At 44.3% G+C, this 15,722-nt stretch overlaps 1 protein-coding gene across 3 annotated transcripts in view; it reads right to left on the bottom strand.

The window, feature by feature from the left end:
• Positions 1-4,987: 4,987 nt before the first annotated feature.
• NCAPG (non-SMC condensin I complex subunit G) overlaps positions 4,988-15,722 on the bottom strand; it is a 281,872-nt gene continuing 271,137 nt past the window's right edge. For all 3 annotated transcript variants that reach the window (XM_070757387.1, XM_070757390.1, XM_070757388.1), the window contains exon 22: positions 4,988-5,390. In XM_070757387.1, the coding sequence (XP_070613488.1) occupies positions 5,282-5,390 (109 nt within the window). In that variant the 3' untranslated portion in view covers positions 4,988-5,281. The remainder of the gene's footprint in view (positions 5,391-15,722) is intronic.

The raw sequence follows: 15,722 nt of genomic DNA, 5'->3' as shown, positions 1-15,722 counted from the left end.
GGTCATGATTTGACCATGACCAATTTTATCATTTTTGTGGTGGTGGTTCAATGAACATTGCAGTAATTAAGTAAATGCAGTGGTTATTAAGTAAGTTCCATGGCCCTTAATAAATGCATTATACTCAATGTGTATTTTTTTGCTGGAAATCAAAGATACATTTCAGAAACTGTGGTCATGTGACCATGAGATGCTACAATTGATTATAATCAAGTGCAAGGAGTAATACAATTTTCCTAGTGCATGTTATTTATTATTTATTATATTTGTATGCCGCCCCTCTCCGCAGACTCAGGGTGGCTCACAACAGCAATAAAATAGTATACAATAAACAAATCTAATATTTAAAAAATATCTAAAAACCCATTATTTTAAAATACATACAACACAAGCATACCATACATAAAACTATATAGCCTGGGGGAGATGTCTCAATTACCCCATGCCTGATGGCAGAGGTGGGTTTTAAGGAGTTTGCAAAAGGCAAGGAAGATGGGGGCAATCCTAATCTCTGGGGGGAGCTGGTTCCAGAAGGTTGGGGCTGCCATAGAGAAGGCTCTTCCCCTGGGTCCCGCCAGACAACATTGCTTAGTTGATGGGACCCGGAGAAGGCCAACTCTATGGGACCTAACTGGTCGCTGGGATTTGTGGGGCAGCAGGCGGTCTCGGAGATATTCTGGTCCGATGCCATGAAGGGCTTTATAGGTCATAACCAACACTTTGAATTGTGACCGGAAACTGATCGGCAACCAATGCAGACTGTACAGTGTTGGTGTGACATGGGCATACCTAGGGAAGCCCATGATTGCTCTCGCGGCTGCATTTTGCACGATCTGAAGTTTCTGAACACTCTTCAAAGGTAGCCCCATGTAGAGAGCGTTACAGTAGTTGAACTTCGAGGTGATGAGGGCATGAGTGACTTTGAGCAATGACACCCGGTCCAGGTAGGGCCACAACTGGTGCACCAGGTGAACCTGGGCAAGCGCCCCCCTAACCATAGCTGAAAGATGGTTGTCTAATGTAAGTTGTGGATCGAGGATGTACAAGTTGCGAACCCTCTCTGAGAGGGGTCAGTATTCCCCCCCCCCCAGGTTCATGGATGGAATTGTCCCTGGGAGGCAAAATCCACAGCCACTCCGTCTTATCACGGTTGAGTTTGAGTCTGTTGACACCCATCCACACGTTAACAGCCTCCAGGCACCAGCACATCACTTCCACTGCTTCGTTGACTGGACATAGGGTGGAGATGTACAGCTGGGTATCATCAGCGTACTGATGATACCTCACCCCATGCCCCTGGATGATCTCGCCCAGCGGTTTCATGTAGATATTAAATAGCAGGGGGGAGAGGACCAACCCCTGAGGCACCCCACAAGGGAGAAGCCTAGAGGTCAACCTCTGGGCCCCCACTAACACTGAATGCAACAGACCAGAGAGGTAGGAGGAAAACCACTGAAGAACAGTGCCTCCCACTCCCAACCCCTCCAGCCGGCGCAGAAGGATACCATGGTCGATAGTATCGAAAGCCACTGAGAGGTCAAGAAGCACCAGGACAGAAGATAAATCCCTGTCCCGGGCCCACCAGAGATAATCCATCAACGTGACCAAAGCAATTTCCGTGCTGTAGCCGGGCCTGAATCCTGACTGTTGAGGGCCTAGATAATCAGCTTCTTCCAAGGACTGCTGGAGCTGGAGCGCCACCACCTTCTCAACAACCTTCCCCATAAAAGATGATAGTTGTTGAGAATGGGTGGGTCCAGGGAAGGCTTCTTGAGAAGGGGGCACACAACTGCCTCCTTGTAGGGAGCTGGAAAGGACCCCCTCCCCCAAAGAAGCGTTGACAATTTCCTGGAGCCAGCTCCGTGTCACCTCCCTGCTGGCCGAAACCAGCCAGGAGGGACACGGATCCAGTAAGCAGCTCCAATGGCCTTGTCTGCTTCATCAGGTGTCACCAGATCAAACTCTTCCCAGACAGGTGGACAAGTACTCGTTGTCAGTCGACTTTGGTATCCAATCGGAGTCGAGGTCCGCTTGGATCAGAGCGACTTTATCAGCGAAAAATGTGTTAAAATCCTCGCCGCTACTCTGCAAGGGCTCCCCAACTCCCCCCTGGTTAAGATGGGAGTGGGTTACCCTAAACAGAGCGGCCTGGCAAGATTCCACTGTTGCAATCAAGGCGGCATGATACGTGCATCTTGCTGCCTTGAGTGCCACTTTGTAAGTCTTAATATGAGCTCTTACAAGTGTTCGAACTGATTTGGACTTAACCTTCCTCCATCACTTCTCTAGATGTCTCTTCTGGCGTTTTAACTCCTGGAGCTCCTCGGTAAACCAAGGCGCTCTCTGGGGTCTAGTGCCGTGGAGAGGTTGCAACGGCACAATCTGGTCAACAGCCTCCGCTGCAGCCTTGTTCCAAGCTACAGCAAGAGACTCTGCCGAACTGTGGAGAAGTGCATCTGGAATAACCCCAAGCACCCTCTGGGTCAATCAGGCTTCTGGGGTGGAACCACCTAGTCGGTTCCGCCTCCCTGCGGGGAAGGATTGGAGCCAGGAAGTTAAGCCGCAGTAGAAAATGGTCTGACCATGACACAGGCAACACTTCTAAGCCCCTTAGTCTCAGACCATAACCCAATTGCTCTGAGAAGAATACCATGTCGGGTGCGTGCCCCCCCCCTCGTGGGTTGGATCCTGTACTACTTGAATCAGGTCCATGGCTGTCATGGTGGCCATGAACTCCCGCGCTAGCCCAGAGGTTTCACCGACTGACGGCAGGTTAAAGTCCCCCAAGGCAATAAGTCTGGGGAACCCCACCGCCAGCCCGGATACCTCCTTGAGCAGCACAGGCAGCTGGGAGGCAGGTACGTGAGCAAGAAGCCTACCTTGACTCCTAAGTCCAACTTCCCCAGGAGGGGCTCACAGGCTGCAATCTCTGGAGCAAGAAGTCTACGCAAGCAAAGACTCTCCCGGGCTATAATAGCCACCCCTCCCCCCCTTCCCTGGGGTCGAGGCTGATACCATACCTGAAACCTGGCTGGGCAAATTTCAAAGAGAGGAACTCCTCCCTCTGGGCCCAGCCAGGTTTCAGTCACACATGCCAGGTCGGCCTCCTCATCCAGGATCAAATCCCGGATGAGGAGAGCTTTATTTACCACCGACCTGGGCCAGAGTTACGCTTGTCACCAGTACCCTGGGTTGAGCTCATGTAGCCGGAAGAAGGGATCGCTATTAAGCAGCGATCTCTCTTCCCCTGGAACGCCTAGCTCCGTGGCTCCTGCCATATCTGCCTCTCCCCAGCAGGACTGGGATATTCTGACCCTCTGCCACCCCAGAGATGGGTGCCCCCTCCCCTCCTGCCTCTCCAACGTCAGGTGTGCTAAGTATATCATTCATACCATTCCCATTCCCCTCATCTACACTGTAGTCCCCCACCCACCCGCCCCCATTCAATCCACCCCATTCATTCCAGCAATCATAATCATCCATCAATAAAAAAACCCCAATACTTAGCTAAGAACAATTAAAACATTAAAAACAATTAATAAAAATAAGAAATAGGAAATATAGGAAAAGCAGTCAATCAACAGTTCCTAACAAACAGCAGCTGATGGTGCTAGGCTCCGAAACAGTAAAGTCCCAGAAGAGTCCAGCATAAAAGCCCAAGTGAGAGTTCAAGTCACCAATTGTCCATGTTTCTGGGTGGAGATGACCACTATAATGCTGGCCGCTGCCACCAACCAGCATCCCCAGTCCATGTCCATATTGTTGGCTATTGTTTCCTTGGACTTCTCTGTCTCTGTATCCCTCCTGGCTCCTATCAGCCCCTCTGATCGCCTCCCAATCCGATATTGTCTATGAATGTAACTGTCAGCGAACCAAATAGCATCTGAGAAAATAAATCAACTTCCACGTCTTATATTTTTTGCACAGGGTCCAATTTATTAACAAAGCCAATTTGGATTCTGCCAATTTGGATTCCTTCCAACTTAAGGTCCCTTAAGATTACATTCAGGTCAAAAGCTCATCTCCCATCCCCATACCCACAAGTGCAATCATGGGGACAAATCCAATGCAGGGATTTCTAATTCCTTCCTATGTTCAGTTTACTTTGGATTCTGTGTAAAGGAATGTGTGCTGTATGGCATAAATCTCTCACTCTCTCTCACCCCCCCACACCCCCCGTTCTTTTCTCACTAAAAAAATTGTGTCAGGCCAACCTTGGACTTTGGGCCTGACAGTAACTCATATACAAGAGATACCCAGAATTATCTCATAACAGGTAGGTATATTCTAACAGTGAAAATACTTTATTTTTTGCACTATAAGATGCACCTGACCATAAAACATACCTAGGTTTAGAGGAGGAAAACAGGCATTGACAAAGAAGAGGCGGTATTCAATGCTGTAAAAGGAACCCACCACCATGGCCCGTATCTTTCACTTCATAAAACATCCCACCCACTTGGGGGTAGGGGGATGTGCTATGGAGCGAAAATAAGGTAGTTTAGTACATAATATAACAGAATTGAAGGGACCTTGAAGGTCTTCGATTTCAACTCCCTTTACATTTTCATACATGGATACTGAGTTTGTAAAACTACTGGCATTGCAAGAACACATGGTTTTGGTTCTGAGGTGCTCTTAAGAGAAGCAACGCCTATCAAGTTTGAAGAGCCATAATGAATATTCATTTGCTCAGTGCAAAAAAAATCAATATTCTTTATGATTAAATACAGTCATCTCTGCGCTCTCTGCATCCTTCTAACATTACTAATACTACTAATCTGGTGGAAAGATGGTAATTTAAAATGCTTACTTTTATAGTTTAAAAAGATGGCTGTTTTATTGATGCAGTTCTGTATTAGAATGATTTTCATTTTTAAATTTTTAAGGCTAAAAGCTTTCAAACTTTTAACTGGGAAGTTGGAGGACAGAATTTGTATAGGAACCACTCTTTTGTTGAAGTAAAAAGAATTTCTCTCCATATTAATACTATGGACAATCTACAACACTTTATTACATTTTATTACAAGGACAAATTTCAAGACGTTTACATTTTGAAAAAGAAAACTGATTTAACCATCCAAGACAGCTTTTAGAGTAACAGCTTGAACTACATATGCAATAAAAATGGTTGTAAATAACTATAATTCTGAAGCATACCTAATGAACACTTTAAAAAAAAGAAGAAGACATCTTTGTATGAAATATACCACATTAAAAAGATTTTATCTTATTATGCGGCACATAAAGCAAATTTTAGTGACCATCAGATTTGATTAACCTATTCTTTGTCTAGAAGCTTGGAGAGATCCATTTTCGTTTTTGCAAGAACTGTTTTGATTCGACGGGATGGTTTTGAATATGCCATGGAAACAGGTTGCTGAGTTTCTCTGCCAGGAAAGAAAGATGTTTTGAGATGTAATGGTTTCAATAAGAGCCAGCTGTTTTTGTTGTTTTTTAATTAGTAGCCACCCTCCATCAGTTCCTGAGTTTATCTCCCTCTCTTTCTCACACACACACGTTTTGTGTGAGTGTGTACACTTACAGGATATCATGTTTATAGCAGTAAGTTTTCTCTAGGTGGACATGCATTTCATTGTATTTGTAATAAATAATAGACAAATTGCTGTAGATGTGCTTGGCAATTTATTGATTATCCAAAAAGCAATTACTTTGATTATGTTGATATCCAATTCTAATGAAGGACCAGCTTATATTGGATTTCTCTTAGGTTTCTTACAGCAAGATGACAAATGTAGTTATGAACCCTACAAAGTGGTTGTCTCTGCAATTTGACAATGAACTGCTTATGTTCCAATTAATTAGAGCAGCTTAATCCCCATATCTAGAGCTGCAATGAAGTCTAATCAGTTGCATTCAGTGTCATCTTTCTGAAAGAAACTTTGTTCTCAAGTGACTTGAAAGATATACAGATTTCTCCATAAATTCTCTAACTGGGGAAGGTAAATAGAGATCTAAAGGCCTTCCTGGATGCGCAGAAGGCGTTCGACAATGTCAGTTGGCAATATTTACTAGAACTAATTAGAGATCTAAAACTGGGCAACAATTTTGAAAATATAATCCATAACATATATACACATCAGTCTGCCAGGGTTATAATAAACAACGACATGACAAATTTATTCCCCATTGAAAAAGGGGTCCATCAAGGCTGTCCGATGCTGTTGCCTTTTCTGTTTATTTTATCAAAAGAAATACTATTAAATAAAATTCGGAATAATAAAAAAAATAAAAGGGATCAATATAAAAGATGAAGAATACAAATTACAGGCATATACTGACGATGTTGTATTCTTCCTAGAAGATCCGATAAGCACAGGCCCAGAACTAATTAGGGAAATTGAAATATTCAGCGAATTTTCGGGACTAAAATTTAACAAACAGAAAACAAAATTCATGACAAAAAATATGACCTCAAAACAGGTTAAAGTACAAGAAAAAGCTACAAATTTTCAAATTACTAACAAGGTTAAATATTTAGGATTAACAATTACTAATAAGGTCTCATCTATCGAAAAAGATAATTATGAGAGACTCGCACAGGAAACAAAAACTAACCTTGAAAAATTGGGGAATCTTTAATTCATTAAGAATTTCTTCTATTCAACCAAATATAGACACTATCCCAGATTTTGTAAAATTACAAATATTTTTGATTTTTTAACCGCCTCGTCATCATGTCCAGCTCTGCACATTCAATAATTTTTCTGATTACCTCGTCTTCTTTTGGAATTTCTGCTTCTTTCCATCTTTGAGCGAAAGCAATTCTAGCAGCTACTAAAATATGAGTTATCAGATATTGTATGTCTTTTTTATATTTATGTGTTGCAATGCCTAGTAAGAATAATTCTGGAGTTTTCCTAATTTCCTGTTGTGTAATTTCTTTTAGCCATTTTTCTATTTTATTCCAGTATAATTTGGCTTTCTGGCAAGTCCACCATTGGTGGTAGTAAGAACCAATTTCTTTCTTGCATCTTTTCAAGATAATAAAAACAGAGGAAGACTAGGACTTCTGGATCTAAAACTATACTACCACGCTGCTGGTTTAACCCGGATAAAAGAGTGGATCAATCTTTCAAACAAAAGGTTCCTGACACTAGAAGGACATGATTTACAGATGGGTTGGCACATCCATCTCTGGAAGGATGAAACTAAATCACAATCCATATTAAAAATCTGGAATGAAATTAAAAAGAAACATTATATCAGAATTCCCAGATGGCTATCCACCATGGAAGCTATCATCTACCAGAATGTGATCGATCCCACAAAAACATTAAAATATAAGGACATTTTACATCCAAATAGAGATCTAAAAACAAGACAAGAACTCAAAACTACAAAACAATAAGATAGACTGGTGGATATACTTACAAATAAAATCCAGATATAATAAAGATAAAGAAGCCCCTAGTATTGATACTGACTAATACTCTAGATAAAATTTGACAGGACAGGAGGACAGATTAATAACTAAAATTTATCAACAACTTTTAGAACTCGACAGGCCAGAAGATACAGTTAAAGATTCTATAATTGCGCGAGCAAAAGATGACCAATATAATATATACTTAGCTGACTGGGAAAAATAATGGACCACTATATGCAAAATTACATTGTCAGCTGCCTATAAAGAAAACTTCTATAAACTTTTTTACAGATGCCCCCATCAAGACTAGCAAAGATTTACCTGAAATTAAATGATACCTGCTGGAAATGCAAGAAACAGATAGGGACTTTTTTCCATATGTGGTGGTCCTGCCCTAAAATTCAAAATGTTTGGAAAAATACTCCTAGATGGCTTATAGAAATTACGAAGGAGAAGATAGAGTTTACACCAGAAAGTATGCTTCTAGGAATTTGGAAAAGACAATACCCCCAAAAAACGCTTTATCTTATGATGCATATAATCACCGCAGTAAGAATCTTAATCGCGCAAATGTGGAAAAAAGACCAGATTCCACCCAAAAATCTAATTATAGAAAAAATATATAGATGTGCAGAAATGGAGGAAATGATGAATGCACTTAAAGGAATAAAAAGTAAAGAAACCAACAAGACATGGCAAAAATGGCATGAATGGATCCGCAATAAAAATTAAACTTAACAATCTAGAGTATCAGTGTATATATACAGAAAGAAAATCAGTCTAAAAATATAAAGACACATGGATAAATGAAACAACCATTTATGTTTAATTATTTTTTATAGAATAAAGGGTATTTATGCTTGTTTCATATACAGTGATACCTCGCCTTACAAACTACTCTTCATACAAACTTTTCATGATACGAACCCAGTGTTTAAAATGTTTTTGCCTCTTTATCTGAACTATTTTCACCTTACGAACCCGAGCAGCCACCGCTGGGATGCCCCTGAGAATCCACGCCTCCGAACTTCCCTTGCCAGCCAAAGTGCCCCATTCTTGCATTGCTGGGATTTCCCTGAGGCTCCTCTCCCTGAGATTCCCTTCATTTTTGCCAGCACTGCTTTGAATCCCATCGACAAACTCCCCCCTTCCAAATTGCATGGACAAAATGAGCAGAGGTGGGGTGGACAAAAACTGGAGGGAAAGACTCATAAAGCTCAAGAGAGGAGAAATGTGTGGGGGAAATGAGCAGAGTGGGGTGGGCAAAAATGCGAGGGAAAAACTCATGGAGCTCAAGAGAGGAGAAAGCTGTGGGAAAAATGAGCAGAGTGGGGTGAGCAAAAACGGGAGGGAGACTCATGGAACTCAAGAGAAGAGAAAGCTGTGGGAGAAATGAGCAGAATGGAGTGAGCAAAAATGGAAGGGAAAGACTCATGGAACTCAAGAGAGGAGAAAGGTGTGGGGAAAATGAGCAGAATGGGGTGGGCAATAACGGGAGGGAAAGACTCATGGAACTCAAGGGAGGAGAAAGGTGTGGGGGAAATGAACAGAGGGGGTGGACAAAAATGGGAGGGAAACACTCATGGAGTTCAAGAGAGGCTCTTTTCGCCTTGCTCCATTGGGACTGCCACCGCTTGCCACCTCTCGCTGTCCTTCCCCCCACTCCGTACACCTCAGCTTCGTCTGCCCACTGCTTTTTTTTTTAAAGCATTAATGTTTTGGATTTTCCTAATGGGCTTCCATGCATTATTGGCTTTTCCATTGATTCTTATGGGAAACATTGTTTCATCTTACAAACTTTTCACCTTACGAACCTCATCTGGGAACCAATTAAGTTCGTAAGATGAGGTATTAGTGTATGTGAATGTATAGTCTAATATAAGACTGTAAGAAAAGGCAATATAAAAAGTAACAGATATGGAGTATGACTTATTCAACAATGTATATATGATATTTTTTTTTCTTTTAAAAAACCAATTTAAAAAAATTTAAAAAAAGAAATCTAAAGGCGGTTTAAGTATATTGATAATCACCTGCCTGGATGTAATTCTTAGGATTTATTTTAAGATTAAAGTGTAACTGGGTAAATAAATCAGTCTGTTCAAGCAACATTCAAACCTTTCTTTTCCCTAATGTACTCAAAATTATGCATACATTCTTATAACTACATTACTGTCTAGTCTCAATAGAGTGATAAACCTTTAAAAGGTAAAACCTCCCCCAGGCATGTTCAATTTATACATGGTATGTTTGTGTGTGTGTCTGTTAATATATGGGGTTCTTTTAAATCTTTTAAAATTTTTAAAGTTATTTGGATTATTTATGATTTGTTCTATCTTGTTGTGAGCTGCCCCGAGTCTTCGGAGAGGGGCGGCATACAAATCTAAATAATAAATAAATAAATAAAAGAATGTGCTTGTTAGTTACCAGATTGGGAGCTAGTTCTTTCTCAAAAAAACAAAAAATAACAATGGGAATAGATAAACGGAGAAAGGACTACTGTTAAACTACTGAGGTTTGCAGACAATACAACAGTGATTGGACTCATTTGAGACAATTATGAATCCGCATACAGACAGAAGGTTGAACAACTATCCTTATGGTGTGACCAGGACAATCTAGAACTGAACACACTCAAAACTGTAGAAATGGTGTTAAGACTTTAGGAGAAACCCTTCCATCCTTCAACCTCTCACAATACTAGAAAACACAGTATCAACAGTAGAGACCTTCAAATTTCTATGTTCCATCATATCTCAAGACCTAAAATGGTCACCTAACATCAAAAATATCATCAGCAGGAATAATAAAAATAATAATTTATTTGATTTGTATGCTGCCCATCTCTGAAGACTCGGAACAGCTCACAACAGTAATACAAAATACAAATTCAATGTTAAAAGCAAAAACAGTTTTAAAACCCTTAATTAAAAACAACCATACAACCCAAACAAACCATACATAAAACGGAGCAGCCGAGGGGAATCAATTTCCCCATGCCTGGTGACAAAAGTGGGTTTTTATGAGTTTACGAAAGGCAAGGAGGGTGGGGGCAGTCCTAATCTCCTGGGGGAGTTGATTCCAGAGAGTTGCGGCTGCCACAGAGAAGGCTCTTCTTCTGGGTCCTGCCAAACGGCATTGTTTTGTTGACGGGACCCAGAGAAGAACAACTCTGTGGGACCTGATCGGTCGCTGGGATTCGTGCAGCAGAAGGCAGTCCTAAAGGTATTCTGGTCTGATGCCATGAAGGGCTTTATAGGCCATAACCAACACTTTGAATTGTGACCGGAAATTGATCGGCAGCCAATGTAGACTGCGGAGTGTTGATGTGACATGGGGCATATCTGGGAAAGGCCATGATTGCTCTTGCAACCGAATTCTGCACGATCTGAAATTTCCGAACACTTTTCAAAGGTAGCCCCAAGGAACTGCTGATACAGTTCTACAGAGGAATCTGCACCTCTATAACTGTCTGGTTTGGTTCTGCAACCCCACAAGACCGACACAGACTTCAGAGGATAATCAGAACTTCAGAAAAAAAATTGCTGCCAACCTTCCATTGAGGACCTGTATACTGCAGGAGTCAAAAAGAGGGCGGTGAAAATATTTACTGACCCCTCACATCCTGGACACAAACTGTTTCAACTCCTACCCTCAAAACATCACTAAAGAGCACTGCACACCAAGACAACTAGACACAAGAACAGTTTTTCCCCCGAAGGCCATCACTGTACTAAACAAATAATTCCCTGAACACTGTCAAACTTTTTACTAAGTCTGCACTTCTATTTCTACTAGGTTTTTCTCATCATTCCTATCATCTTTTTCCTCCCACTTAGGAGTGCATGACTGTACTTGTTGCTTGTATCGTAAGATTTTTATTAATATTGATTGTTTCTTCATTGCTTATGTGACCCCTATGACAATCATAAAGTGTTGTACCACATGATTCTTGACAAATGTATCTTTTTCTTTTATGTACACTGAGAGCATATGCACCAAGACAAATTCCTTGTGTGTCCAATCACACTTGGCCAATAAATAATTCTGTTCTATTCTAACCCATCTCCAGATCTTTCCACTTATTTATCTTAATTTTCACCTGAGCACACTTTATTTTATTTTCCCTCCATGACAAGTTGTCCCCCCCCCACCTCCCCCATTCTTCCTATTGACACAGTTCCCACTTCTGCGCCCCCCTTCAGCTGCTTTGGACATCAGCCTCCAGGGAGTCCATGTCACTATAGGAAGGATGGAAAAGAAACTACAGTAGTCCATGAACTGGCAATGTTGACAGTGAATCTCTTCCAAAGCCTCCACCTTGGATGGACTAAAGTCTTCTGTTGTCCCCTGCATAAGCTTTTTATCATGGCTGATCAGCCAATGGAGCAGATCAGCCACAGCCTGTCAAATTTAGTCCTGACTCCAGATGGCACTGAGAGGAAGAAAATATCCAATTAAATAGTCCTATTTGATGCTACTTAATGTTTTTCAATAAATTACCCAATCATCTGCTATTATTCTGCAGAAAAAAATGATATACATACCATATATACTCGAGTATAAGTTGACCCGATTATAAGCCGAGGCACCTACTTTTGCCACAAAAACTGGGAAAATTTATTGACTCGAGTATAAGTCGAGGGTGGAAAATGCAGTGGCTACAGGTAACTTTTAAAAATGTAAACCAATAAAATTACATCAATTACATCAGTAGATTAAATGTTTTAGAATATTTATTTCAAAGAAAACCAGTAAAGTAGCTCTGTAAGTTTAAAAGAGGGTAACCAGGTATATGTCCCCCCAAGGCCAGTGGTTCTCAACCTGGGGGTCGGGATCCCTTTGGGGGTCAAACAACCATTTCACAGGGGTCGCCTAACACCATGGAAAAAGACAAATATCCCATGGTGTTAGGAAATAAAGCTTCTATTCTGGTGCCTTGAAACATATTTTTACAATCTGACCAATCAGGCGTTTATAGTGGGGGTGTCGCTCTGACCTTCCTGCCAATCAGCTTAAAGCTCTGTTGGGAGAATTGGCGCTAGACTTATGGTTGGGGGTCACCACAACATGAGGAACTGTATTAAGGGGTCACGGCATTAGAAAGGTTGAGAACCACTGCCCCAAGGCAGTTATAGGCAAGAAAAAATGCAAGTACAGTGGTATCTCTGCTTATGAACTTAATTCGTTCCGTGACCAGGAGAAGCAATTTTTCCCATAGGAATCAATGTAAAAGAAAATAATGCGTGCAAACCCATTAGGAAAATCCAAAACCTTAAGGCTTAAATGCCCCCCCCCCGCTGTGGGGCTGATGAAGCTGAGGCGAACGGAGTGGGGGCAGGGACAGCGAGAGGTGGCAAGCAGTGGCAGTCCCAACGAAGCAACGCGAAAAGAGCCTCTTGAGCTCCATGAGTCCCATTTCTGTCCACCCCACTCTGATCATTTCCCACACAACTTTCTCCTCTCTTGAGCTCCATGAGTCCTTGCCTCCCATTTCTGTTCACCCCACTCTGATCATTTATCCCACAACTTTCTCCTCTCTTGAACTCCATGAGTCCCTGCCTCCCATTTCTGTCCACCCCATTCTGATAATTTTCCCCACAACTTTCTCCTCTCTTGAACTCCATGAGTCCGCGCCTCCCATTTGTCTGGGTGCCCAGAGAACGGAAAATGCTCCCTTGATTCCAGGCTGCCCAGATCGAAGGGAGGGCTTCTTTTCTATGGGCGCTGGGACAGACCTATCCCTTCCCCCAGTGCCCAGAGGACACAAAACGCTCCCTTGATTCCAGGCTGCCCAGATTAAAAGGAGGGCTTCTTTTCTTTAGGTCCCTGGGAGAGTCTTCCTCCCTCCTTGACAGCCCCGCTTTGGCTTCTGCCCTCCTTGACGGCCCTGCTGCCTCCTTCTCCTTTTCCTCCCCCTTCTTTTCTCCTCCTCCTCGTCCTCCTCCTTCTCCTCTTCCTTCTCCTCTTCATCCCCCTCTTCCTCCTCCTTTCTTTTTCTTCCTCCTCCACCGGCATCCAAACGACTGCCCCCCCCTCCTGACCCTCCACTGTTCCCCCTCCCAGGTCGTTCACTTGTTCGCTGGCATGCAGGGCTGGGAAGGCAATCATTTTCCCCCGGCTGTGTCTTCTAGAGCAGCGTTTCCCAACCGGTGTGCCGCGGCACACTAGTGTGCCGCGAGACACGGTCAGGTGTGCCGCAGGAAGCTCCAGCTGGGCGGGGCACTGCCAGTGCCGGACCGCCAGTGCCTCCGACCTGGAGCTCCCACTCGCAGCTGTCCCCCGGCTACTGCCCGATGCAGCTGTTTCCGGCGCTCTCCTGCTGGGCCCCAAAGAAGGAAGGCGGGAAAAAGGAGTAAAGGGAGCCACGGCCGCCCCTGCCTCCCCACGGTGCCTCTGGCCAAACGCGCCCCTGGCTTCTCTGCCCTGCCCCATTGCCTGGCCTATCCGCCCACTCTCCTCCTCCTCCGCCTCCTGTCTTGGGGCGCGATCCACCCCCTCTCCTCCGCTGCCAGAGAGAGAATGGAGGGCGCCGTTGTCTTCGCCTCCGCCCGCCGGCTCCCCTCGCCCTCCCAGACGTCCCCAGTGCCCGGCCACGCTCCGCCTCCCGTTAGCCCGGCCGACCTTTCCCTGCTGCCGTTTTCTCTTCCTGGCGGAAAGCCACACAGTCCCGGACACCCGGATTGCTCGCTTCTCCGGTCAGCAAAGCCATCTGTCCAGGAAAGCGCCACGCCGTGCTTGCTGGCCGGAAAAGCGAGCGATCCGGGAGTCCGGGACTGTGTGGCTTTGCGCCATGAAGAGAAAACGGCAGCAGGGAAAAGTCAGCCGGGCTAACGGGAGGCGGCGTGTGGCCGAGCTCTGGGGTCGTCTGGGAGGGCGAGGGGGCGGATGGCTGCTGCCTCTTAGCTGCAGAGCCAGCAAGCGGAGGCGAAGACAACGGCGCCCTCCATTCTCTCTCCAGCTCTCTCTCTTTCTTTTTCTCTCTGTTGCCGGCGTGGTGAACGAGAGAGAAAAAGGAGGGGAGAGAGAATGAGAGAGAAAGAAAGCAAGAGAAAGAGAGGGAAAGAAAGCAAGAGAGAGAAAGAGAGGGGGAAGGAGGGAGAGGGAAAGACATGGAGGGAGGGAAGGAGGGAGAGAGAAAGAGCAAAAAAGAGAGGAAGAAAGAAAGAGGGATGGAGAGAGAGAAAGAAGGGAAGGAAGAGAGAGAAAGAGGGAGGGAGAAATAGAGTGAAATGGAGGAAGAGATATTTTTTTTGTCCAAACTTTTCTTTAGCCTCGCCCGCCGCCCCCCCTTCAGTGTTCCCCAGAATTTTGAAAATATGAATAATGTGCCGCGGCTCAAAAAAGGTTGGGAAACACTGTTCTAGAGCACCATAGGGCTGCGCTGCCACAGCTTGGGGAAGGGGGTGGAGAGGTTGGCTACGGGATTTTCCTCCCCCCCCTTCTCCTCTTCATTCTCCTCTTCCTCCCTCTCTTTCTTTCTTTCTCTTCCTCCCTCACTGGCGTCCAAATGACTGATCCATGTCCTCCTGGATCTGTCCTTTCCACTGCTGTGATATCCCCTTTGCTTGCTTTAAATCCTGCTATTAAAGTGCCTCCGAAGTCGAGGGATGGGGAAAAGAGACATGGCCATGCAGTTTGGAAGGGGGGGTTGTCACGCTGCAGAGCTGGGTCTGCGGGGCAGTGCTGTGGTCCTGAGCTGTGGGGCATTCCTTCTGCCTTCTCCTCCTTCTCCCCGCCCACTCGCGCGCCCCCTCATCCCCAGCAACTGCGCTCCCTCCCACCGATCGAGAAGCCTTTTCACTTTTTTTGGCCTCTTGTTTGTTCCGTGATGGAGCAGGATCAATAGGAGGATGAGGGTGCGCTTCTGGTTTCCCCGCTTCTTCCAATTAAGTCAGTTCTCGAGCCTGGGGGAAGAGTGGGGAGTTTGTCACCCGCCGTGTATGTGTGCTGCCGCTTTCCATTGGGGAATCCTGGCAGTGGCAGTCACAAGGCAGAGGAATCCCTGCGGCTGTAGGAGAGCACACGGCCCCGGGCTTGGGTTCATAAGTGGAAAATGGTTTGGAAGTTGAGGCACAAAAATCTTAAACACCGTGTTCGTATCTTGAAAAGTTCGTTAGTAGAGCCGTTTGTAAGTAGAGGTACCACTGAACTTACCTCAATCCCCCGCTGCTCCTGCTGGTTTGGGTTTGGGTTAGGGTACCTGGCCTCTCCTTGCCTCAAAGAGATACAATTTCCCTATCTATTTACTTTTACTGAACATCCAAAATACACTATTTAATTCTATGTATATATGCCATATGTGTACATACATATTACACACAGGCACACA

Source organism: Erythrolamprus reginae, chromosome 7, assembly GCF_031021105.1.
Source record: "Erythrolamprus reginae isolate rEryReg1 chromosome 7, rEryReg1.hap1, whole genome shotgun sequence".
NCBI lineage: Eukaryota > Metazoa > Chordata > Lepidosauria > Squamata > Dipsadidae > Erythrolamprus > Erythrolamprus reginae.
Note: the sequence above shows the minus strand (reverse complement) of the source record. Positions and strands in the feature narration are given on the sequence as shown.